Source organism: Mustela putorius, unplaced genomic scaffold, assembly GCF_011764305.1.
Source record: "Mustela putorius furo isolate JIRA1106 unplaced genomic scaffold, ASM1176430v1.1 tig00000813_pilon_pilon_pilon, whole genome shotgun sequence".
Taxonomy (NCBI): domain Eukaryota; kingdom Metazoa; phylum Chordata; class Mammalia; order Carnivora; family Mustelidae; genus Mustela; species Mustela putorius.
In genome coordinates this window covers 5,847,592-5,872,301 of record NW_025421485.1, presented here as the reverse complement: position 1 = coordinate 5,872,301, position 24,710 = coordinate 5,847,592, and the positions used below count along the sequence as shown (strand labels likewise).

Genomic DNA, 24,710 nt, shown 5'->3' with positions numbered 1-24,710 from the left:
CAAACTACTGCTGAACCGAGCTAGCATGTCTAGTAAGAGAATCTGCGGCCCTCTGGGGGTTTGGTGAAACCTATGGAACAGAATGGAATCTCCCTTTAGGGCAGTTTCGCAGTCACTTTATGTTTCCTTTTCTAAGTCATCATTTTCAGTCACAGAAGACACTAGTGAAGACAGGTGTGTGATTCTTTGCAGCTGTGCTATTTTATGCATAATTCAGGGTAAGGCTTCAGTGGCACGGATGGACGGTAACCCCTGAAGAGTCTGCGGAAGCCCCGCAGCCTTTACCCTCCTCCTCGTACCAGGTCTTGTCCCCCAGAGAACGGTTTTCTGTCGTGAAATTGCAAAAAATAAACAAATAGGTAGTGTTTGATTGCAGGAGGAGAAAATGTTTCACTGGATCCATGATCCATCGTCTTGTGACTGCATCTACGTAATGAGATGAATAAATACGTAGACAAATCTAAATTATTCATCTGAGGTGCTGGTAAGCGTTCGAATTTGTTTTGAGGAATAGTAAAACTGTGAAAACGTTCCTGTGGACACCGCTGATGAGTTGTGTTCGTTGAATTGGCTCATGGGGAACGGACACCCCTGTGTGCGTGTTGCGTGGCGGAGGGAGCGGTGCATCTCCACGAGTCTCACTCAGGGTCACAGTCTGTGCCCCTGAACACAAAAGTACACACGTGACAGAACAGCGGCTGTCAGGTTTTTCATATTTTACTATTTTATATTTTTCTTAGGTGATAAAAATAGAACAGGCAGAGCGCCAGGTGGGGGCGTGTGTGGGAGGGCGGGCTTTCCTTGTGCGGCTGTCCCAGCCCCTGAGTGGTGGCGCGGTGAGGGACAGAGCGGAGGGCAGAGAACACGAAAAGGTTCAAACCCAGAGCTCTGCGGGGTGCGCCCTTCCGGATGGACGCCGCTTCCCTGAGAGCACGGCCTTCCCTCCGGCCCAGATGCGGTCCGCTCAGCCCGATCGCTCGGACCTGAATCGCTTTAACCTCCCGGGCTCCTTTCTGTTCGTTGCGTTTTGATAACCCTTTTGTAAGAGGAAGTCTGTCTTGTGGTATAACACCTGATGTCAGTATTCTTGTCAGATATGTGGCTACTCTTCTGAAAAATGAGACACCTGTGCAAAAATGGTGTGTTTCTAGGCCGGTTAGGATGCTGGGGAGTCTTTGGGCCGAGTCACGTATTAGCCACCCTGAACCCGTGCCACACCGTGAGGGGGGCCAGGGACCACAGGGCGTGTTGGGCTTGGGACCGTCCGCTGTGTTGTCCTGATGCCGCCTGCAGCTGTGACGAAGCCGCCGCTTAGCGACTGTGCTGGAAAGCGAAAACAGACGTCAGCAGACGTGTCTGTCCGGGCGGAGCACACGAGTGCGGAGCTGCTGTGAAGCGGCCTGGCTGCCTCTTCGTACTCGGGTGCGAGGGGAGGGCGCCCTCACCCTGCTCTGTGCCGGCTGACGATGGCTACTCTATCCTTAGTGATCATTTTTAAAAACAGAGTAACGGTGCAGACATGGCTTCCTAAGGTTGGCCTCTGGGCACTTCCCAGGGATTCCGTGCACGCAGGTTGGAGGAGGGTTGGTCCCCGAGCTAACTGTGCTGAGTCAGCAGGCTGCCCTGGCTTCCCTAGTTCTTCCCCGCTTTGTCCTGTATTCAGCAAAGGAGAGTCTGTTCTTCTGGAGTAACGAGGTGCTTGCAGAGCTAACATTCATTTGACAAATAGTTATCGAGCACCTTCTGTTGGGCAGGGGTATTTCTAGGTGCTTAGGGCACAGCAGAGGACACAGCAGGTGGCTGCCCCCAGGGAGCTGGTGCTCCAGTGAGCGCTGGGGCAGCTTCGTAGGGCTTGGAGCGGGGGCAGAAGCGGGGGTTTATGGACCACTTTGAGGACTTTGGCCTTGTAGTCTGAGTGAAGTGGGTTGCGTTGTAAGGTTTTTAAAGGATTAGGCTGGCGCTCGTAAGGAGGCAGGCGTTTCATCCCGGGGCGCTCGTGGCGGGGCGGGCGAGGGGCTGGCCAAGAGTATTTGGGTTCTGGAGCTAGGTGGAGGGTCGAGCCCGCAGTCTTTCCTGCTGGGTCAGATACCGAGGGCGAGAGAGAGCAGACGAGATGAATTTGAAAGAGGGGAGACAGTGACCCGAGGAGTGTTCACGCTACGTGAGCCTGGAAAGCTGTCACCCGCGGGACGACGTGACAGGGTTTTTAATAAGCAGAACTTGCTCCTACAGAAGATGAAAAACAGCACGAGGCTGACACACTCCCTTTCCGTTTGCCGCATGTGAGGGAGTGGAGCGCGGTCATCACATACACTTGTTGTGTAACGAACTTTCTCCCATCCAGACTCGGTCTTTGAACTCCTAGAACAGAGTCGGCAACCCGCACCCACAAGCCAAGTCCAGCCCTCCCCGCCTTGTAAAGTCCTATGGGAAGACGGCGATGTGGGTGTCCCGCCTGGCGATGTGGGTGTCCCGCCTGCCGCTGCTGTCCCGGCGAGCGGAGCCGAGCCGGCTGCTTACAGCAGAGACCGCGGGGCTCACCAGCCTCAGATGCGATCGGGCGGCGCTCGGAGCTCGGCTGGGTCCCTTCGAGAGACGCACTCTGCGACCGGGCCGAGTCTGCTTTGCGAGCATCCTTTCCCCTTTCCTTTCTCATCCTGCCGAGACTTGGGTCCAGACTCTGGAAACACAAGTTATGTTTGTCCCTGTGTGTGTGTTTAGCCCCAGTTTCAATTTCCGTATCCCCTTGTTCTCGTCAAGGACACACAGCCAAGCTGAAGCAGTTTCAAAATGTGTTCTTTTGTGTTCTTCGGTTGCATTACGTCCTTCTGTTTGGCCCTGCGCCTGTTTTCAGCACGTCCGGGTGCTGACCCGCACCCCCGCTGGGCAGGCGCGCATAGCCACTGTCTGATTTCCCGCAGTCCGCTTCCGATCGTGCGGATCTCAGGAGTGTGTCGCAAAGATCAGTGGTAAATAAGCAGACAGGCAGGCCTGAGCACTGTGTTTGGAAAGTTCCTTCCAGTAGTTTCATAACTTTTATGTTTTTAGTGAATTTTATGAGATTTTACATGTCAGTTAAATGCTTGTTTAATACTTAATAGAATGATTACAATTAAAACATGAAGTTGTATTATGTAGCTTTCTTGGCTGGCATCTGGTTCATTGTATATTCAGTTAAAACTCAGACTATTTCAACAGAAGGGAAAAAAACTTTCTGCCGCAACACTGTGGGTTGTGATGGATGGTTAACTGCGCGTGTGATCATTTTGCTGTATATACAGATATCAGATCATTATGTTGTATACCTGAAATTGATATGTCCTATGCCACTAAGATCTGCATTTTTAAAAAAGAAGGAAAAACATTATGAATTAAAAGCAATCAGAGTACCTGTAGTCAACAGAATAATCGAGGAGAAATGACAGCCTGGCTCTTTCCCACAGGGTAGGTTCCCTGCGATCAACCTGAAACATTCAACATCACTCCACAAAGAAACGTCGTGTTCTTTAGCTATAAGCCCCCAGTCAAGACAGCGACCAATCTGCTTACTTTTTTTTCCCTCCCACTTTCTCTATGACTTTCTCTCTTCTGGACCTTCCATTAAAATGGAATCGTAATACGTGGGGTTTTATGACTGGCATCTTTCACTTTGCGTAACGCTTCCAAGTTTCATCCATGTTGTAGCATGACTCAGGTCTTCATTCCTTTTCGTGGCAACGTAATTTTCCATTGTGTAGACGTACCACGGTTTGTTTCTCCTTTCCTTAGTTGATAGACACGCGGCTTGTTTCTCCCATGTGGCTGTCATGGATAACGTTGCTCTCAGCATTCGTGTACGTGTTTTTGTGTTAACGTGTTTTCAGTTCTTTTAGTCTGCACGTGGGAGTAGAGATGCTAGGTCACATGCTGACAGAGTGTTCGCTTTTCGAGGACCTGCCAGACAGTTCTGCACAGTTTGGCTGCTGGTGATGGGCGGGGAGGCACTTCCTGATGTCCCGGGGGCACACTTGAAACTCCACTTCCCCTTCCTGAACTCTCAGCTTCCTGTGTTTTGGGGTGGGAAGCTAAGTAATCTAACTGGGGCATGGTGTTAAACAGTACTCTTATTAAAATCACTAGAGGTGCGTTACATAGAGGAGAATGCAAAAGTTAAACCGTGTTGTAGGTAAGACAGAAGCTCTGGAAAGCCCAGACATGGCCCTGGGAATTCTGAATTACAAGTTCTCTTCCGCTCAAAAATGAGATAGAGAAGTTTTGAGGAACATTGCAAATAAAGTGTAAAATGTAACATTACAAAAATAAATGTCATCTTGTGGTTCTGTATTTAACAAGAACAAAAGACGAAGCGAAGGAAACAGTGGTTTGCCTCAGTCGGAAGGTGGCGTGTTTGTCCCTGCAAGGATCCCACGGTGGCCGCTTTCCCTTCTCCGCAGCAGTCTGTGTTCTGATCATCCACTCAGGAACGAATCTCAGTAAGAATTTGGAAATTGAACTCTGTGGCTTTCTTTCCCCCAGGTGTGGTGCAGAAGGTTTCCAAAAAATTAGAAATGCACGTTTACAGCAAGAGGCTGGAGATCATGCTGCAGTAAGTGCTGTCCCCATGACTGCCCCCCAGGGGTGGCGAGGGTGGGGGTAGGGGGAGGCCGGGACTGGGTTCTGGCTCACCGATGGCGGTGAAGCTCGGGCAGGTCACTTAGCTGCTCTGGGGGTCTGTGTCTGTGTCCGTAAAGTGGTTTGAGCCGCATCCTTCCAGCAAACACTTTAGTTAGTCCCAAGTACCTGTGACCTTGCTTAGCCATTTCTGGCATAGTCTACCACGATTCACCCATCTTTACTGAGGACAAGTACTGAACTCTTCGCCTGGTGTTACTGTGCCCTTAAGAATTACTACATATATATTTTCCTCAGGTGTCAGTTCTGCATGAAGAGTGGTTTTCTTCTGGACTCGTCTCAGATAATAAGTCTGCAAACTATGAATTACCTTTAAACTCAGTATTTTTCTAAATACCAGATATGTAGTACTCTTTAAGACTGATTTTGGGGGGCTCCTGGCTGGCTCAATCAGGGCATGAGTTCAGACCCCACAATGGGTGTGGAGCCTCCTTAAAATAAAAAAACTTTCAAATACTGACTTGGGGTTTTTTACCCAGGTAAAATAATGATTTGCATCATAGGGGATAACCACCATTTAAGCTATGTATTATGCCAAGAAAAGGAAAATTAAAAGATTTGAATTTAATTTTATAATTTCCACATCTAGCACAGTTCCTTGAACATAGTATCTCTCATTCTTATTGAATAAGTGACTGCTTCTACTTTTTTCCACTTTCACCAACTGCCTCTATTTTTTAAATTGAGAATTACCTGAGTAGACATCTTAACAAAAGAAGGTGCTCTGTATGTTTGGAGGTTTGGCGTTAACATTTCTGTTCTTTCTGCCAGATTCCTCACCGACAATCTTTTAAGGCAGCCAGTTAGCAGCTTTTAAAAAATGGACAGGCTTTCAGGGGTGACCTTGCTAGAAGAAGCTACCACACGGCTTCAGAAAAATGTTCTTGCTGCTGCCATTTTGATTTTGAAAAGCATCTCCGTCGTACAGACCGGAAAGCAGCTCCCAGGGCTTGCTTGCCCAGACCCACCGCCCCGGCCCAGACCCACCGCCCCGGCCGTCTTCCTCACGCTTCCACTCACAGCCTCAAACTGTGACAAACAGGAATGTGGACTAAAGAGCTAAAGCTTACACTGACCTCCTGAACGTGCCATACCAGCGCGCTTAATCTCCCAAGTCGATCATAATCTAAAAACTCTAGTTCTTTAGGGCCCCCTGGGTGGCTCAGTGGGTTAGGCCTCTCCCTTTGGCACGGGTCATGATCTCAGAGTCCTGGGATCGAACCCTGCATCAGGCTCTCTGCTCCATGGGGAGCCTGCTTCCCCCTGCCTCTCGACCTGCTTATGATCTCTGTCTCTCTCTCTGTCAAATAAATAAAATCTTTAGAAAATTAAAAAATAAAATAAAAACTCCAGTTGTTTAAATCCTTAGGACTTAGGATTGTATAGGAATAGGTTTATTGGTTTCTTTAAACAAACCAATAATTGATTACATGAACATGAAATATTTTTCCCTACCTTTGAATATAGTTCTGGTTAAAATCCAGCATTTTTCCTTAGTAACTAGGTTCCCCAGTCAGTTTTACTCAAACATACTGATTGCCATTAACTGATTACTGTTATTGATTACCTGAGAGAGCAGGAGGCTGGCCGGCCCTCCACATGGACAGCGAGGGCCCATCGGGGGCTGACCGGCTGCCTTGTCGGCTTTGCGGGCTGCCCTTCCCGGCCTGTGCCCAGCCTACTGCCTGGACGCCGGTGGCAGGTGCCTGTGTACCTGACGTGGACGGATGTAGAAATTAGTGCTTAAACTCTAGCTCCTCGGTGACAGGCGCAGGGTCTTAGTGACGTCCATCCCCGAGAAGACGACACATAGCAGATGCTCAGTGAAAAGAGTTTAACTCAAAAGAGGCGTTTGAAATCCATCCAGGGGAGCAGACAGCGTGGCCTGAGTCCGTTCAGTGGCGATACCTGGATTTCATCACCAGCCCCACAGCCTCCGGCTGTTCGTGGGGACTCCCTGTGTCTTGTTTTCCTCCTGCGTGGACGGGGCTTCTCAGTAAGTTACTGTCAGTTCAGATCGTTTGTATGAAGTGCATACACAAGGCCAGCTGAACAACGTTTTTTTTTTTTGTTTTTTTGGTTTTTTTAAAGTAAGCTCTTGGCCCAGCGTGGGGCTCGAACTCATGGGCCTGAGATCAAGAATCACATGTTCTACGGACTGAGCCAGCCAGGTGCCCCTGAAAAAAGCAGTCTTAATGACAGCTGTGTATTTTACCCATTTTATAAAATTAATAAGCAAATTTAAATTAAGTACATCTCAGGAACAGGTAGACATAGTCTACTTCAGAACAAGGGCCGTCTTCAATATCACTTTTCCCCCAGGACATAAAAAGGTACTTGACTTAGATGTTAATGCATCTGCACTAATCTGGCGTCTTTGTTTACCTTAGGGACATATTTGGAGAAGACTGTGTAAGTGTGAAAGATGGTTCTGTCCTCAGTGTCACAGTGGATGGGAAAACTGCTAATATCAACTTGGAGACTCGGGTATGTAGCCGCTTCTTCCCACATTTCAGGGCACTTGGAAGAGAAAGTGAAAACAAGTAATCTCTGGTCTCCCATCCGACAGCTCACTTTAGCGTTTTGACATTTCCTTCCAGCTTTGCTTTTTCCCCCTACATTTGCTCTTTACAGGCTGTTTGTTATTATATGTGAAGTTACACAGCCCTGCGTTGTTTTTTTTTAATTAATTTATTTGACAGCGATCACAAGTAGACAGAGGGAGGAGGAAGCAGGCTCCCCGCTGAGCAGAGAGCCTGATGTGGGGGCTCGGTCCCAGGACCCTGGGGTCGTGACCTGAGCTGAAGGCAGAGGCTTAACCCACTGAGCCCCCCCAGGCGCCCCAAATCCTGCTTTTTCAGCTTATTTATTTTTTTATTAATCTCTACACCTAGTGTGGGACTTGAACTCACGACCCCAAGATCAAGAGTCGGCTGCTCTGCTGACTGAGCCAGCCGGGCGCCGCACGTTCTTGCTCCTTGCCCATCTGCACAGCACGCGTTTCCCATGTGCACTTTCTATCGTTTCCCTTTTCCACGAGAGGCCTCAGTCCACCGCAGCCTTTCTCTTGTTTGGCATCCGGTTGATTCCAGATTTTTTCAGAAAAGCTGTTCCTGGCTTTACCAGCAAGGTCCAAGTACCTTTTCCAGACGGCAGGGTTTAGGATCGTGGGGCCTGCCCTGTTCTCACACTACAAACCCTGCATCATTATTTAAGCATAAATGAATATGTATATCTCTCAGGCTTGATTTTGAAGATTCGAACAGTTCTACTAAATAACAGGTTTTAAATTCCTTTTATATTCTTTGAGGAGACACTAGTTGATTTTATCCCACTAGACAAATATGCTAAGAACATAACCAAGTGGTTCACTAGGGAAGAAATCTGGACAGCCAGCAAGCACACAAAGCCAATGTTCAGTTCAATCCACTAATAATTAGAGGAAATACTGATCAAAGGCCACCGCCTCACTGTTGCTCATCACGCAGACCCAGATGAACCAGAGTGCTGGGACCTGGCGCCAGGGAAAACTGGGCCATTTATTCTCAGGGCATTTTGGGGCGGGGGGGGGACTGTAAATGAGGTGGCGTGTTCTTTCTGCAGGGGAGTTTGGTGAAATGCCTGGAAAGGCCCAGAAAAGTAAATACCTTTACCCACAATTCCACTCACTGGATTGAATCGAAGAAAATAGGCAAGTTAATGATAAAATAATTGGAGCAAAGATCTATGTACATGGATTTCTACTCTAGCATCGATTATAATAGCGACAAAACTGCAAGAGACCGGATTGTGCAAGAGTATGAGACAGTAACTCACTGAATAAACAGATTATGTGTATGTTGTACACCTTGACACAGGCCCATACAGCCAGCTGTCGGGAAGGCGGCAGTATGCATCACTGACGGGCACAGTTGTCCCCCGGCATTAGTGAGGGCCAAGAAAAGTTAGATCGCAAGTATGATAAATTGCCCTATTTTGGTTTTAAAGAAATACGTATGTGTAGCTCAAAGTCTAGAAGGTTATACACGGACATGTTCACAGGAGTTAGTAGGTTCTAGAATTAAGGGTATTATTTTTTTCTTCCCTAAGTTGTTATATGAGCAGTATTATGATAAAAAAAAAATTTTAAACAGCATATAGTGTTTTGTAGCTGGGAAATAACTAGATTATTGGTCTAAATCAGATTTAATAGCAAATGTTGAGTGCGAGGACACCCACCGCTTGCGAAGTGATTTGTGTTACACAGACTGAGTTCCTAGTGTGATTTACTGGGTCAGAGTATGGGCTTTGAAGTACATATAGATTTTCCATTTATTCCTTTTCCCAAAGTGTGTCCCTAATTAGACCCGGTGATGGTGCTGTCGGGGATACGTGTGTGGCGCAGGCCTGCAGGCCCGAGGGCCGCAGCTTGGGGTCCCCCAGGGCCAGGCCTCTGTGACCACCCTGGGGGAGAGGATTCTTGAAGAGGATCAGCCTGTCTTCCACGTAGCCCTGGGAGACACGTAGGGCGAAGGGGCCGTTTGTGCTTTCGCTTGCAGACAGTGGACTGCGAGGAAGGAAGCGAGGACGACGAGTCGCTGCGGGAAATGGTGGAGCTGGCGGCGCGGAGGCTCTACGAGGCGCTCACCCCCGCTCACTGACGACCAGACGGCTCCGGATCCCAGAACGCTTTTTCTTAACGCTTGACTCCACTTCTGTTACTTAAAATACATGAGTTTCTTGGGAGTAGCCTAGTTACCTGTGATCTCGAATGGCCTCAATTCCAGCAGCTGGAGTGCTACTAAGTTAGCAACTAATGTGTCCGTTATTCCAGAACTACTGAATAAACTATTATTTTAGAATTTGATTCTGCTTCTAGGCACGTGTGCTGCTGCCAGTGAAACCTTCCAGATCTGCTTGTAGCAGCTCAATCAGAATGTCTTGGTGTCCTTTTTAAGAAAACGCATGATGGCTTGTATTTTCAATTTTGTATTCTGAGTGGGAATAGAGATTATCACCCAAGTGCTTTTCGGTTTCTTCCTTCCTGATACTCTTGGCAAATTCCTTAATTTTTACATTTGTAAAATTAAGGCTTTTGGGATTCAGTGATACTTTCTTTGTGTAGTATCTACACATGCAATTCAGAAATACTCAGGCTATTATTTTTATGCCTCAAGCTCCAGGGGATTCAGGTGTGAGTTGTGGAATTGCTCTGTGTATAAATTAAATCACTAGGCCAGTTTCCTGAAGCGCCTGTAATTCAGACTTGTGATAACTGGACACAGGAGCGTGGGGGGCGGTGTGCTGCGGGAGCAGGTCAGTCAGGGTGTTCCTTGGGGTCCGCTTCCACGCACAGGTCCGACTGCCCCGTCAGGGAGCGAGCACGCACAGAAGCTCGCCCTCGCCTTCATGCCCACCTTGAGAGTCGGTCACACGCACCATCAAGCTGAAGGCCTTCGCCAACCACAGTCTCTAAATTCCACTGACCCTGTTAGTCTCTCCTTGCCTCACCTCTTGGTGACTTGCAGCCACCAAGCGCTCCTTCTCTGCATTGCTGTGACAAGCTTGAGTGCACAAATCCGAAATTTTACTTCAATTATTTATTTCTGTAAGATACCCTACTTTTGTCTCTGGCCCAAACCAAAGCTCTAAGGGTCACCTTTTGTGTCACCTAAGATTTTGTTATGATAGACTTTTAAAAAAAGATTTTAGTTTAGAGAAAGCAAGAGAACCAGCAAGAGGGGCAGAGGGAGAGGGAGAGAATCCCAAGCGGACCGCTGCCCACCACGGAGTGCAAAGCGGGGCTCGATCTCACGACCTAAGCCGAAATCCAGAGTCAGGCACGCAACCAACAGAGCCTCGCCAGCGCCCCTGTTTTGAGAGATTTAAAACGTTTTTAATTAAAAAAAAAAAAAACTGTATCTTAATAAGACAATATGTACAGTAAAAGGAGAATGTGCCTTTTCCCCTAGTCCCTCTCCCTGAGGTGACCGATTTAAGGATTCTAAACTGCTCAAGTCTCCCCTCCTCTTCTCACGGTGGCTCAAGTCCCAGTCAGCCTGGCCCCTCCGGTTCCTGCCACAGCGCGCGCGCGCGCGCACACACACACAGCCACAGCACACACGCGCGCGCGCGCACACACACACAGCCACAGCACACGCGCACACACACACACACACACAGCCACAGCACACGCGCACACACACACACAGCCACAGCACACGCGCACACACACACAGCCACAGCACACGCGCGCGCACACACACAGCCACAGCACACGCGCGCGCACACACACAGCCACAGCACACACACACACACACAGCCACAGCACACGCGCGCGCGCGCACACACACACACAGCCACAGCACACGCGCGCGCGCACACACACACACACACAGCCACAGCACACGCGCGCGCACACACACACACCCCCCCTCCGTTTGACTCCGGAAACACACACCTGCTCTCAAGCCCTCCCTGCTGAAGGCCCGCCAGAGCTTCGCTGTCCTTAGGGTCAAGTCCAAACGCCTTAGCTAAGCCAGCTGTTCTCAACCTTGGCTACAAGCGGGAGTCGCCTGCGGGCAGTAACAACTGACGGAGGCGCACAGCGCGGCATCGGACGTCAAGGTCGTTGGTCCGGAGTGAGGATCCTCTCCGAGCACATTCGGAAGCTCCCCACGATTCTAGTAGGAGATGGGGAGCTGCTGGCGCGGAGCCTTGAGGCTCTGCGTCGCGCCTCCCGCCTCTCCGGCTCCCGCCAGGCGCCCCCCCCCACGCCCCAGCCGCAGCGCGGTAGGTCTGCGGGGCGCCGCGTGCCCGCCGGGTTCTCCATGCTCAGGTGTTTCAGGACAGGCTTCTGGCTCGTTTTCTAGCGACGGCCGTCGGACTGCGGCGCGCAGCTGGGGCGACAAGGGCTCGGAGCGCACTCGAGCCCTGGAGCTCCTGGGGGTCTTCGAAGTAGCCGCCCCCGACCCCACCCGCCCCGTGGCTCGGTCCTTGGCCCCTCGGGCGTCCGGCCGGGCACCTGCTCAAATCCCCCTCCCCCCATCTTGCCCCGGCCCGCCTTCAGCACGAACCCGGTTCCTAGTGATCGTAGATGCTTCTACCCTTCACCCTGCTCGTCGGCTGTGGCCCCCCTTCCCTCATGTCTCCCCGCTCCTGCAAACCCCATCTTCGCCCTTGAACGGTCCGCCTTCTGCAGACGTCTCAAGCTGTTCTTTAAGGTCCAAACCTCGATAAATGCTCGAGTCCGTTCACTGAACGCGGCGGCCGTGCGGTGGCCGCGCCCCTCGGAAGCACTTCCCCACGGTCTCCACACGCGGGCCTTTGGCGGAAACCTCGGCCCCGCGTGGGGTCGGCGCTGGCTCTGGGGGCGGCGCCAGGCCTCTCCCCCTTCGGGCCCCCCGCCCGGGCGCGGGGAGGTGCGGGCCCAGGCCGCCCCGCCCGGAGGGTCTGCGCGCTCCCGGGGGCAGAGGGCTGCGGGCGCCCCGCGCCTGACAGGACGAACGACGAGCAGCGAGTCCGACTGGGAAACGGACAAAAACGAGCGTCCCACGGGGCAACGGCCAGCGCACGGCCGGTCGCCAAAGGGGTTCAGTCCGTGCAGCCCCGGGAGCCCCGAGGGCAGTTACCCCGCGGGCGACGCTACCGCCAAGGAGCCCCGCGCGCGGCCCCGCCCCCGGCCGCTCGCCCCGCCCCGGATATCCGGCCCGGCCCCGCCTCTCGGCTGGCGGCAATATGGCGCTGTGCGAGGCGGCGAGCGGCGGGGCTTCTCTGGCCTGGCCGCGGGTGTTGCTCTTCGGAGACTCCATCACCCAGGTACCGCCGCTCGGTCCTCACGTGGCGGGTCCCTCGGGCGCCCACGGCCGCGCCCTGCCCCGCTGAGAGAGCGGCGGGCCGGGCAGCTCCGCACCGGGCCCCCGTCCTGCCGTCTGCCCCGCGGCTAGCGAGGCCGCCTCCCCGCACCCCGCTTCCCCCGCGCGGGCTGCCCGGAAGGCTGAGCGCCCCCGGGCCGGGATCTGCCCGGGGACGCCTGCAGCCTCCTGCAGCCGCCGCCTCCAGCGCGCCTTCGGGGCCCCCGGCAGCGGTCCCCTTTCTGGTTGCCCCCGCCTTCGAGATGCCGGGGTGGGTGGCGCGGGACCTGCACGGCCGTTCGGTTGAGCCTGTTTTTCGGGCGGGGGGAGGTGCGGGGAGTCGCCCCCGCCGCGCCTCGGAGTGTCAAAGTGCGAGTTCGCTGCTTTGCGTCAGGTTTCGGGATAGTCGGAGACCCGGTCCGAGGAGGGGACGCCTTGCGCTCACCTTAGAGTCTGTCTTTTGGGGACCGCGCTCTGTGTTCCGCGCGCAGCTTCCCTGCGGGGGCGCCTGGGTCCCCTGCTGAGGTTTCGTGCAGCCCGTTCCTCGCAGAAAACACTTGGAGCCAGGTTCGCCTCTGCTTCCTCTGGCGGAGCAAGCTGGTGAGGCCTACAGCGTCTGCGGGAGTAACGGAGCGGATCCCGTTTTCACCCCGTCCCGTTAAGGAAAAGGACACGTGCTACTGCGGGCAGGAAGGACGCTTTCAAAAATGACTCCCGCGGCGGCTTTTTTTTTTTTTTTTTTTTTTTGTCTCTTCAAATATGACTTCCGCAACCACTTTCCTGTGTATGTACCACTTTTTAGGCAAATAGAGCAATAAGGGTTCTCCAGATTTATAAGAATGTATGTTTAAAAAAGGTTCACCCCGAGCTCTGTGATTGACTTCCTTATTCTTTTCGATTACGGAAGTGCAGTTCAGCCTGGACCCTCTTTCTTAACTGAACATACAATCGATTTTTTCTCTCATACATAATTTTAAGCCGCTTTTCTAGGTAAAAATGACCAATGTTAGTTCTCAATAAAATGCAGGCGACGGTCTCAGATGCAGTTGATAGGGACAAAAAGTCTGGGAGGAGGAGAGGAAAGCAAAGGAGCTGCTGACCAAAATATCCCTTTCTACCATGTGCCAATTACATCCATAAGTAGTAATGGACTTTTCCTTTTTCAGTTTTCTTTCCAGCAGGGTGGATGGGGAGCATCACTGGCTGACAAGCTGGTCAGGTGAGAATAGTTTCTAGATTGATAATCGAGTGTTTATTGATGGAAAGCTGTAGCTGCATCCCAGAAGAGAGCGTGAATGATAGAGTTTCAAACAGTAAATCCCTCCTTCGTCTTTGCGGGCCTTTCCTGGTTAGTATATACAGGGTTGGGGAAGGGAAGGGGGAAGGGCAGGCGCTCGGGGTTCAGCAGAAGTTTTGTGGATATGAAATCAAACCCTAAAAGTTGTAGAAAAGATACTGGGGGTTTGGAGCCAAACACAGTTATTGACCATCTGAAGAAGACAAGTTCTTTTTCAATTATTACTGTGGGTGGGGTATGGTTTAAACAAGTAGTGAGGAATTCAACTGAAAGAAAGCAAAGTATATTCATAAACCAAAGTTAGAGTCATTTTGGGGTAGAGGATTTTGTCCCCCCAGATTCTCTTTATAAAATAGGTCAGAAATAGTAATGATCTTGGCATTCTGTTTGCCAGACGTAGTGTAAGCTTGTGCTAAGGAAGTCATCAAACAGGGAACACTGCCCCAATTCAGGAGGTTAAAAAATACTTAGAAATATTTTCCACATTTAAAACACTAAACACAACTATTTAGAATATCGGTCCACTGATCAGATCGGAGTTTTGTCTTCTCCTTTAGAAGAAATAAGCAGGATGTACTACCAGTTTATTAATATTTGAAAATTTTCACCAGTATAATTAATATACCAAGAAAATGTATTTTATTTCCAAATGTGAAATGTGTTTTAAAATGTCTTCACTTTCTCCTTCATTTTTATGCCCTAAACAAGAAATGAAAAAATTGACCTTCCCAACTTTTTCTGTTCCCAAGTTCCACCCTATTTAAGTGGGCTTAATCTAGAAACATGGAATTATCACTCAGTTTTCCCTTTTGTAAAATGGGAGAGTTATAATTGCTAAGTTTTACTGAGTGCTTACCAAGTGCCAGAAACTAAAATGCTTCATGTGCATTGACTCATTGAATCTTTATAACCACCCTGGGATTTTACAGATGAGACGAATAAGATGGAGAGGGTTTTTAACAAGGTCACTCACAGCTAAGAAGTGGCAGGTGGTGTGGCTCCTGAGCCCTGGGTCCTGAGCCTCCGGAGACAAGGTCACCTGCTTTCTTATTGGGAGGCTTGGAAATGCTAATGTGAGCTCACTTGGGCACCTGGGACTTGGTAGTGCTCCCTAAATAGTAGCTTTTACATTTAGTAATCCCATAACTGTTTAATTGGCCTCTTCACCTTTTCTGAAAAGCTAAATAACTCAAGTAACCTGGAAAGCCGCATCTCAAATGTTTTACCAACACATAATTTTTACCAGGAAACCAAATGTTTCCTAGTGACTAATTTTAGTACTAAAATCCTGTGAGAATTGATAGTTTACACATATGCTTGCTAGAAGACCACTCAGAAGTTATTTTTCAGAATTGAGAGCAATTACAAGAAAAGACAGTCGGAGACCGTGTGTGGTCTGGCCTGTTGCCTCCCGACTGCGGACAAGCATCCTGTTGAGGCCCGCGGGGCGGTGTGGCTGCTGGCTGAGCCCACGGAGAGGCTGCACGTCAGTGAACTCTTGCCCCTTTGGGCTCCACACCCGCCGCCGCCACCCCACCCCTGCCTGGAGTGCCTGCCTCTGCTGGGCATGCGCACCCCGGCCCTGTTCACTGGAGTATTAGGAACTAAAATGCCACAGTGGGGCAGCAGAACCCAGGCGTAGGGGGCCCCTGTACTTTCCCTGGGTCCACCGGGGGAGCCGGGGGGCTATGGTCGGTGCTGACAGGTGTGGGGGGCTGCGGGGGTGAGAGGCCAGGCAGTTCCACTCCCCCGTCCCTTTTCAGCGTCAGAACCGCGTTCTTTCTGGTCCACCCAAACCACTGGCCCTTCGGTGGGCATTTCCATCTTTAGCTATGCAAGCCGTTAGGGTGAATTTTCTTTTTAAGGATTTCAGAGGAATAGAGAAAAAAAATGAGTGGATGGGGGAGGGGGCAGAGAGAGGCACAGGCAGACTCCCCGCGGAGTGCAGGGGAGGGAGGAGGGGGGCGGTGGATCTCGACCCCAAGATCCGGACCTGAGTGGAAACCAAGAGTCAGAAGCTCCACCCACTGAGCCACCCAGGCGCCTCGGGGTGAATTTTCAGTGTCTGCTTCAGCCGCTTGCACAGCCCTGAACTGATTCACGGCTGGTTTGGTGTATTTTTTGAAGTGTAATTAACATACAGTGTTATGTTAGTTTCAGGTGGACTGATTCAGTGTTAAATGTAACCGTTTCCAAGCTGTACAGTTAAATTAGGCGCTACTGTGAGTGCCCGTCCGTGCGCTGGCTGCATGGAGAGCAGGAACTCAAGTACATCATCGTGTCCCACAGGGACATCGTCTGTGTTTTAGCGTTAAGAAAGCATTCTAATAATTCTTAAATCTGTTTAAATCCTTTTAAAATTTACTGATATATTTTCATTGGGTTCTTTAGCCGTATCTCAGTATTTCTTTAACCAAAAACACTTGGAAGTATTTGGAGGAGTTAGAATAAACTCGGCTTTTTCAGTTTATTAAAGCTCCTGCTGTTTGCTTTTTTTTTTTTTTTTTAAGATTTTATTTAACTGACAGAGATCACAAGTAGGGAGAGAGCCAGGCAGAGAGAGAGGAAGGGAAGCAGGCTCAGAGAGCCCGATGCCGGGCTTGATCCCAGGACCCTGGGGACCATGACCTGAGCCAAAGGCAGACGCTTCAACCCACTGAGCCACCCAGGTGCCCCCAAACCATGTCTTTAAGGAAGCAAAACAAACACTACAGACATGTACATAAAAGTATATATATTAAAATTATTGACTCAAGACCACGGGGTGGGGGGGGCACCGATGATGATGTGTCCATGTAGGTCTATCACTTTCAACAACTGTGCCACCAGGGGGTGAGGGGGGCCTGTGCATATGGGGGGCAGGAGTGTGCAGGAACTCTGTTCCTTTGCATTTGCCGTACCCCTAAAATGACTCTCAAAAAATAGTCTGTAAAAAAGTCCCAGAAATCTTCTATATATGATGTCCCCAAATAACCACTGTTAGCCTCAAGCCCCAGCTTTTGACTTTCTGCCCAGGATTGCTCAGATTGACACCAGTCTGCTGTGACCTCCCGGTGACAGGACCTCCCTCCCTCCCCACCCCCAACATGAGTCTGCGAGTCAGCAGACAAGATGCTTGGCCCCTTTGCTGTTACTTATCACCCTTCTCGTCAAGGAAAGACAACCTAGACTTTGGAAAGACTTAAGGATGCCACGTTCGACAACATGACTGCTCTTCCCAGAGGGAAGATGCGGCGGGAGCACCCGGCCGGCTCAGTCCAGAGAGCCTGCAACTCTTGATCTCGAGGTCATGAGTTTGAGACTGCGTTGGGTGTTGAGGGGACTTAAAGTTTTAAAAAGTGAAAGCCGCTCAGAGCCACGGGACATCAGCAGGTGCCACGGCCTGGAGGGTGCATACTGGGGGCTCGTGGCAGAGGCGCTAGAAACTGTTCTTTGCCCACAATTCATTTTTTAAATTCTTCATTTCAGAAAATGTGATGTTCTGAATCGCGGATTTTCAGGTTATAATACCCGATGGGCCAAGATCATTCTTCCAAGATTAATCACGAAAGGGAACAGTCTGGACAGCCCAGCAGCAGTTACAATTTTCTTTGGTGCCAATGACAGTGCGCTGAAAGGTAAAGGCATTCTTATGGTTTTCTAATTAATTTTTAGCTATTTTGTGTTGAGAAAGAGTGCATGTGTGTGAGCACGCACGTCTGTGGGGGCGGGGTCAGAGAGGGAGGATTTTTTTTTTTAATATTTATTTGGGAGAGAGCACAAGTGGGGTGAGGGGCAGAGGGAAAAGCAGGCTCTTCATGGAGCAGGGAGCCCAACGTGGAGCTTGACCCCAGAATCATGACCTGAGCCGAAGGCAGATGCTTAACCGACTGGGTCCCCCAGGTACCCTGGAAGGGATTTCCAAAGCTCTCATACTTGGAGCTGCCGAGTGTGGAGTGAGATGGGCACACGCTTACGGAACTGGTGGGGAAACTTGGGATCTTTCTGGAAAGATACTGGCGGCATGCGTCAAAGGACTTCCGCTACCTAGAAATGCAGCCTGACACTCCGGCGGCCGGGCGGCCGCGACACCCATAGTAGCCTCCCCAGCAGTGAACGCGGGGGAGTCGCGTGGCGAAGTGGCCATGCCGAGCTGGTCCCCCAGCAGCCGACCGTGTTTGAGGGCCACTCACGGACACAGAAGTGCCCCCGTGTTCCATGAGAGGAGAACAGGGTGGCTCCGCGCGCTCTGTGTCCTCTCTGTGTTTGGAGGCGCTTGGGTCAACACGAAGCGCTTCGCAGCATCCGGCAGCCGCCGGGGAGCTCTGCGTGGGGGAACCACAGGTGCTTGGATTTGCTCCTGTCACTGCACCCACGTGTGGCCTGCTGGGGGCCCGTGAGAGTCCCTGCACACTGCACGGGAGCCGGGTCGGCGGGGAGCCTGCACGGCCCAAACAGTGGACTCCACAGCGGCCGCATGTCCAGTGAGCGCACGGACCCGGCTCTGGTGCGCCACGCGCCTCGTGAAGGTCGTTTCCACGGTCCCTATGGGGGGACCCGGTTCTCCCCCTCATGTGACCTGTGAGATGCGAGCGCGGAGAGGCTGAGCAGGGCCCCCAGCCAGGGCCTCGGGGGTCTGGGGGTCCGCGGTGTGAAGAGCCGCCCGCCCCGGCCTGGTTTCTGTCCTTGTGCCAAACCAGCAACATCAGGAGTCCCAGGATCTGTGACCCCATCTCCACCTTCACTGCAGTCACCTGGAGCAGGCACGTGTGTGCAGTGTCTGTGTGTCCCCCCCCCCCCCAACAGACGAGAACCCCAAGCAGCACGTCCCGCTGGCCGAGTACGCAGCGAACCTGCACACCATGGTGCGACAGCTGTCTGCCGCCGGCGTGCCCGCGAGCCGCGTGGTCCTCGTCACGCCGCCCCCGCTCTGTGAGGCCGCGTGGGAGCAGGAGTGCCTGCTGCAGGGTGAGCGCCGGGCCGCGGTGGCGGCGGGGGGATGGGGGTCCCGGGCTTAGGCCACAGCTGCCACGGGTCTCTCGCTGCGCCGGGTCTGCGGGGCCTGAGCTGGTCCCGCAGGAGCCCAGGCCAAGAGCCTGCAGTGGCGCTGAACCCTGATGTCCCCACACGGGGTGGCCTCTGGACTTCGCAGCCGCTGCTTTGCTCATTTGTGTGTGAACGTGGCTCCTTCTGCCTCGCCTGTACCCCCGCCCTTGGCAGCGGGACCGCTTCTGCGCCTGGACCAAGGTGGCTCTGCGTTCTGGTGGGCACGGGCAGGCGCTATTGTCCTCCTGGGGTAGAGGGGACCATGTGTGGCTCTCCTGCTGCACCTGGAGGCACTTTGTCCCCATCGCTGCTCGTCTTGGTACCTCTAGGTGCTAAGTCGGGACCTGGCCAGGTGCTCTGGACACAGAAGTGACCGGAATCCGGCTCCTGCCTATGGCAGTAGGGAGGGCAGCAGTGCGAGTGGGGGTCTGACGGACGGACTGAAACCGTCATTCACAGTGTGGAAGCAGAATCTAGAGATGTCCAGAAAGTTCCCCAAAGGAGGTAAACAGGGCAAGTTTACCCTAAGAGGGCAGACAGGGAGGAAGGGGCCTCCACTGTCCGCGGCATCTGAAGGGCAGCCCCAAGAAGCGGCTGAATCGAGGTCGTTCACTCTGGAGGGTGAAGTGGGGACCCCCAGCGGCCCTCCTCCATGGCTCGGGAGCTGGTTCGTGCTAAGCCTGGACGAGCAGGCTGCCAGTTAGAGCTACGTCAGCGCTTCTCAGACTGCCGGTCGCAACCCATCCGCGTGGGTCCCAAAACTGGGCGTGACATTTTTTGAGAACAGAAAAAAGTCCGCATCTGGGACATAGTAGGCCTCGCTCTGTGAGACCCGTTCGGCTCCTGTAAATGCGGCTGGAGGCCTGGGAGGACCGCAGAGGTTCACCAGCTGGGTTTTGAGCCACAGGCTACGAGCAAGTTCTCCCGAAGACAGGCCCGTAGGCGTCTTCCTGGCCACGGTGGCCTTGGAGCAAGGGCGGGTGGGAGCTGCCTGTACAGTCCCCACAGTCATAGCCCAGCCCTCTGCAGACGTGTCCACAGCCCCTCCCCACTCCCTTCTCTGGCTGAACCCCAGCGAGCTTCACACCAGTGCCGGGGGCTCTCCTCACATACCCCAACTTGGGGTCTCTGCCTGGCGTCCCCCTTGCTGGCCTCCGGCCCCCCTCTGGCCACCTCTGGCCTGCGTTCCAGCCAAGCAGACGGCCGCAGCAGGGCTCTCCTGCCTCTGACTTCCGGTCCGCTTCCCCTGTGGGGACCAGCCATGGCTCCCTCGTCCCCACAGTCCTTGGTCCCGCGTCGGGCAGCACAGCACGCGGGGACCATCTTCCCCCAGTTGGGGCCATCGGAGCGTGCCATGGCCGTGCCCAGAGAGGCATCCGGGTCAGCGGGTTGGCACAGGGCCAGCAGCCACCCACACACTCGCTCTCAACAGGCTGCAAATTAAATCGTCTGAACTCGGTTGTTGGCGAATACGCGGGCGCCTGTGTACAGGTAGCCCAGGACTGCGGGGTCGACGTGCTGGACCTGTGGACCCTGATGCAGAAAGACACTCAGGTACGTGGCTGGCTCGGGCCTCAGGGTGAGCACAAGCCCACAGATGGGACCCCGCTCTGAGTAGGCACGACCCTTGTCACTGTCACCACTTAAACCAGAAAGCTGGGGTTAGCGGGGGAACCCCTTCCCCAGCCCGGTTCCTCGGCTGCACCCAGCGGCTGGCGTCCATCTCCGGGACGGTCAGGAGTGAGCACAGAGTGAAATGAGCCAAAAATGGTTCACATTCAAGGACATGCAGGCCAACAAATTATTGTACTACCCCACCCCCTATTAAAAAACTCATTAAAAGGTAAAATGATGAACTTAAGCAGGCCGGGGGTGGGGGGCTAAAATTCATAGTTGGAGGGAGGGGGTTCCAAATCTTTTGTTTGAAGCCGGAAAGCCCACTTGCAACCATCAAAGGTGAAAGCTGGCCCCACAGAGCAGTACAGCCCCAGGAGGGCAGTCGGACGCGTCCCCGTATCTGGTGTCCCCAGGACCAGGACCCGGCAGCCACCGTGCTGGGCGTTTCCCTTATGAGCCCAGCACCGGGCCTCCAGGCCTCTCCCAAACGTCGGCTGGGCCTGGCCCGCTTGTGGCATCGCAGGCCAGGAGCAGCCGGAGTCCTGGCTTCGTCTGGGCTAAACGTCCATCCAGGAGGTCCGGGACGGCTGTCCTGCTCCAGGAGGGAACCGTGCACTGCCGTGGGGGGCTCTTACAAGGTTCTTCGAGATTTTCTAGAGTGGGGTGGGAGGGGGCTTTCCTGAGATCTCCAAAATGGAGGCGGGGGGCACCGAGGCCTGGGGAAGCGCTGGTCTGGGCGAGCTGTGGCCCAGCCGGCGCCAGCAGGGACAGGGGTGGGCTTGGGCAAAGCCTGCTCCCCAGGAGCAGCGGCTCTTGCTTGGGCCTGGGGGTACAAGTTCCTTCCGCCTGGAAACCTGCCTGTCCACCTCCATGCCTGGACTAGGGGAGTCAGAAACTGTGGCCCTCGGGCCCGGAGCTCTCCTAACAGCAGGTCATGTTTTTGACATTAAGGCACCGTGTCGGCTCATTCGGCCTCTTCCGTCTGAGGAGCCGGAACAATGGCAGGGGCGGGGGGGGGGTGCACTGCATGGCCCGCGGGTCACGGAGCTCCGTGTGCACAGGACAGAGAGCCGGCAGCCCACGAAGGGCTGGGGAACAGCGGACCCCCGCGGTTACCTTCCCTGTCCCCTTGCAGGACTTCTCATCCTACCTGTCCGACGGGCTGCACTTGTCGCCAAAGGGAAATGAGTTTCTGTTCTCTCACCTCTGGCCTCTCATCGAGAAGAGAGTCTCCTGTCTGCCCTTGCTGCTCCCGTACTGGCGGGACATAGCGGAAGCCCGGCCGGAACGGAGTCTCCTGGGAGACGGGGACCATTAGCCGCAGAAAAGCCAGTCTGCCCGGTGACTTACGGACGCGGACAGTGCCACAAAGATCCCAGGATGCGTGGTCAGATCTGTGCTCGTGACCCTGGAACACGGAACCTCTGCCACCAAGATCAATAAAAGCCTTAGAATTTTTAGGGAAGCTCTGCCCCTTGGTGTGCTGTGTTGTGACAGCTGCCTGAGGCAGTGTCCTCGGTGCCCAGCTACGGAAGCAACCCTGGGTCGCCTGCTAACTGTATACATGGAAAAAAAAGTAAAGACAAGATTTGTTTAAAAAGTCTTAATTTTTATAAAAAACGATTTTCTTACATGGAGCTGGGAACCGTTCACTCTCACATACACCCACTCACCTATCAGATTCCAGGAGCATAGCTAAACTATATGACGACTAGTTAAGACAGCAAACACCACAAGGTATCAGTTCAAGTATTAGTGTAACAGGCATCTGCGTAATGAACGTCCTTAGAAGAAAAGATTTGATTTGTCACAGGTTCAGTTAACTGCCCTCAAAATTTACAAATTATCTGTTAGAATGTGTCGGCTGCGAGCTCATTTCAGTACTGGGGCAGGGGGAGCTTTTAAGTCTTAATTTTAAGGAAATCAGAGTTCAATTTGATGATTTTTATCCTTCACAAAGTAAATGCACACAGCCCTGAAGCCCTAAAGCAGGAAGTAACGCGGTGTCCCCTGCGGTCCCCACCCAGGGTGTGCAGGAGCCAGCTGTGGCGGCAGAAAGCCGCAGGCCCCAGGGAAGCAGCGGGCCCTCCCTGCTCATCACAGCAGCTCGGCCTTTCACGACCACTGTTCTCTGATGAGAACCAGCTCACGTACCTCGTGGCCACTAGTGTTTGCAAGGAGGAAACCACGCTCTCGTTTCGAAGTCGTTCAGGTTTTGTGAATGGCGCTCGTTTTAAGGGCGGCAGCGGTACTAGACAGACTTAGAAAATATAAAACTTCCCGGCGAACTGGGGCCCTAAACAGTTGGCAGGAGTCTGTACATTCAGTTTGGCTACTTGTAAGCTAGACTGTTCTCATTCTAGAAAGTGCTAACCTCAGAATCTGGGAAACCATGTTCACACATCTATCTTGAGGAAGAAGCCGGGTGGTTCTCCCTGCTGGAGGCTCTGGGAATGCCTAAAGACAGAACCCACGGTTTAGAAAGAACCTGTAACTCCGTTTTCTCTCCTTTGTCTTTCCCTGAAGGCAAAAAATAAACTCTGTGTTCCAGTTGTCCTCACAAGTAACTGCTAAATGCCTCCCAAGGGTCAGCGGACCATTACAGTGTATTAAAAAACAAAAAACAAAAAAACCCCCAAAACTGATCTTAATCAGTGCTGTTCTCAATACAAAGGTAAATTTACAAAAATGTAAATATTCATAAACCTAATCCAGCTGTATTTTCTGCTTCTGCACCACAGGTTGAAGGGTATTTTAAAAACCAAAAAAAAACAAAAAACAAAAACTAAAACCTGAAAGCCTCAAAATAAGCCAGATTCACTTCACCTCTTCCAAAGGACAGGGGCCTCGGCACACAAGCAGTTCCCGAGTGTGACGGGTCCAGACCCGCGACCGGCCTCCGCTGCGCGGTCCCTTCGTCCCCCGGCGACCCTCGCAGCACGGCCCCGGGGCTCCCCAGTGCGCTGGCCGCCGCCCCACGCCGGGAGCCGCACGCCGGAGCCGCACGCCGGGAGCCGCACGCCGGGAGCCGCGGCCTAGCACTCGGTCTCCTTGCTGCCCACTCGGTTCTGCCGCTGCAGCCTGAACGAGGCGGCCTTCTCGCTTCTCGTCACCGGACGGCCGGTGAGGTCCTCGAAGGACTTGGCAGCGGTGCCGCTGTTGGGGAAGGGGTCCTTCTCGAAGCCGTCCTCGTCCGCGTGCGAGTCCGTACTGGGGTCCTCCTGGATCGTGTCCATTCTCTGGGGCTCCAGTTTGGGGGCGGCGGGGGGCGGCGGCGCGGAGGCGACCTGCAGGGGCTGCGGGCGGCCGGGCGTCTGGGGCGCGGGGAAGGGCTTGATGATGCGCACCGAGGCGGAGTCCATGCTGCTCAGCATCTCCACGTTCTGCGAAGAGCCCGAGTCAGACACCGACCCAGGTCCCACAGATCCACCCGCCCCGCGCACGTAGCAGTCCCCTCGGGCACCGTGACCCCTCCCGCTAAACAAAGCCAGAGGTGAGGCTCCCCCACCTTCCACGTGTCCTACAACTGGCCACGTGAGTCCCAAAAGAGCGCTCAAGAAACAATCCTCAAGTCAGGGTCTCAAGACAGGGAAAGTCAAAACGTTAAACCAGGTCAGTGCTGACCAGCTAAGTCCGCGCCAGGGCGGGTACAGCCTCCCTCTCCGCTCAGCCTCCCTCCCGCCACTAAGGGCGGCTCCAGCCTGGACCCTTCCCACTGCAGGACGTCCCACAGGCAGAGACGCACGGCTGCAGAGGCCGAGGGCCTCGCTGGGGCGACCAACGGGCAGCCTTGGCTCCAGCAGGGGCCCGAGCATCTGCGGGACCGGCGCGCGGGTACTTACGCTGGGGTGGAACAGGGACAGGGACTCGTACTGCTTGTCCAGTTTCTTATCCTAGGGGTTAAAGGAGCAGGGAAAGGTCATCCTTAAGCGATGAACTGCCTCGGAACACGAGTGTGCCGAGTGTCAGCAGGGCCAGTAGATGAGAAGAATTTTTTTAAAGACTTAATTTATTTGAAAGAGTGAGCAAGCACAAGCAGGGTGAGGGGCAGAGGGAGGAGCAGGCTCCCACTGAGCAGACACTCGATCCTGGGACCCTGGGATCATGACCTGAGCTAAAGGCAGACGCTTAACCCACTGAGCCACCGAGGTGCCCCAGTGACAAGAATTTCTTACATCAACTTTGTGAGTTCTGCCACCAGCCCGGAAGTGCTTCCTTTGCCCTTGGGGCCATCGGTGTTTTGATGTCAAGTAAACAACTAGTCAAGA

The 24,710-nt window shown here is 53.2% G+C and overlaps 3 protein-coding genes across 8 annotated transcripts in view; 2 read left to right on the top strand and 1 right to left on the bottom strand.

The window, feature by feature from the left end:
• The window catches only part of CPSF3 (cleavage and polyadenylation specific factor 3), a 45,369-nt gene extending 35,852 nt beyond the window's left edge, over nt 1-9,517 (top strand). The window contains exons 16-18 of the mRNA XM_004745762.3: nt 4,516-4,585; nt 7,062-7,158; nt 9,210-9,517. Of these exons, the coding sequence (XP_004745819.1) occupies nt 4,516-4,585; nt 7,062-7,158; nt 9,210-9,311 (269 nt within the window). The 3' untranslated portion in view covers nt 9,312-9,517. The remainder of the gene's footprint in view (nt 1-4,515; nt 4,586-7,061; nt 7,159-9,209) is intronic.
• A 2,825-nt stretch (nt 9,518-12,342) lies between these two features.
• IAH1 (isoamyl acetate hydrolyzing esterase 1 (putative)) lies at nt 12,343-22,042 on the top strand. Of its 4 annotated transcripts, none has more exons than XM_045084901.1 (6): nt 12,343-12,468; nt 13,670-13,722; nt 17,269-17,417; nt 18,586-18,747; nt 20,258-20,379; nt 21,578-22,042. In XM_045084901.1, the coding sequence occupies exons 1-6, from the start codon at nt 12,388-12,390 to the stop codon at nt 21,758-21,760; spliced, it is 750 nt and encodes a 249-aa protein (XP_044940836.1). In that variant the 5' UTR covers nt 12,343-12,387; the 3' UTR covers nt 21,761-22,042. The 4 variants fall into 4 exon arrangements, with proteins under 4 accessions (XP_044940836.1, XP_044940838.1, XP_044940835.1 ...); XM_045084903.1 differs by having other exon boundaries at nt 12,362-12,468; nt 17,301-17,417; XM_045084900.1 differs by lacking the exon at nt 13,670-13,722 and having other exon boundaries at nt 12,373-12,468; nt 17,301-17,417.
• The window catches only part of ADAM17 (ADAM metallopeptidase domain 17), a 53,070-nt gene continuing 50,390 nt past the window's right edge, over nt 22,031-24,710 (bottom strand). For all 3 annotated transcript variants that reach the window (XM_045084897.1, XM_045084898.1, XM_045084899.1), the window contains 2 exons: nt 24,285-24,335; nt 22,031-23,825 (listed from right to left, as the gene is read on the bottom strand). In XM_045084897.1, the coding sequence (XP_044940832.1) occupies nt 23,478-23,825; nt 24,285-24,335 (399 nt within the window). In that variant the 3' untranslated portion in view covers nt 22,031-23,477. The remainder of the gene's footprint in view (nt 23,826-24,284; nt 24,336-24,710) is intronic.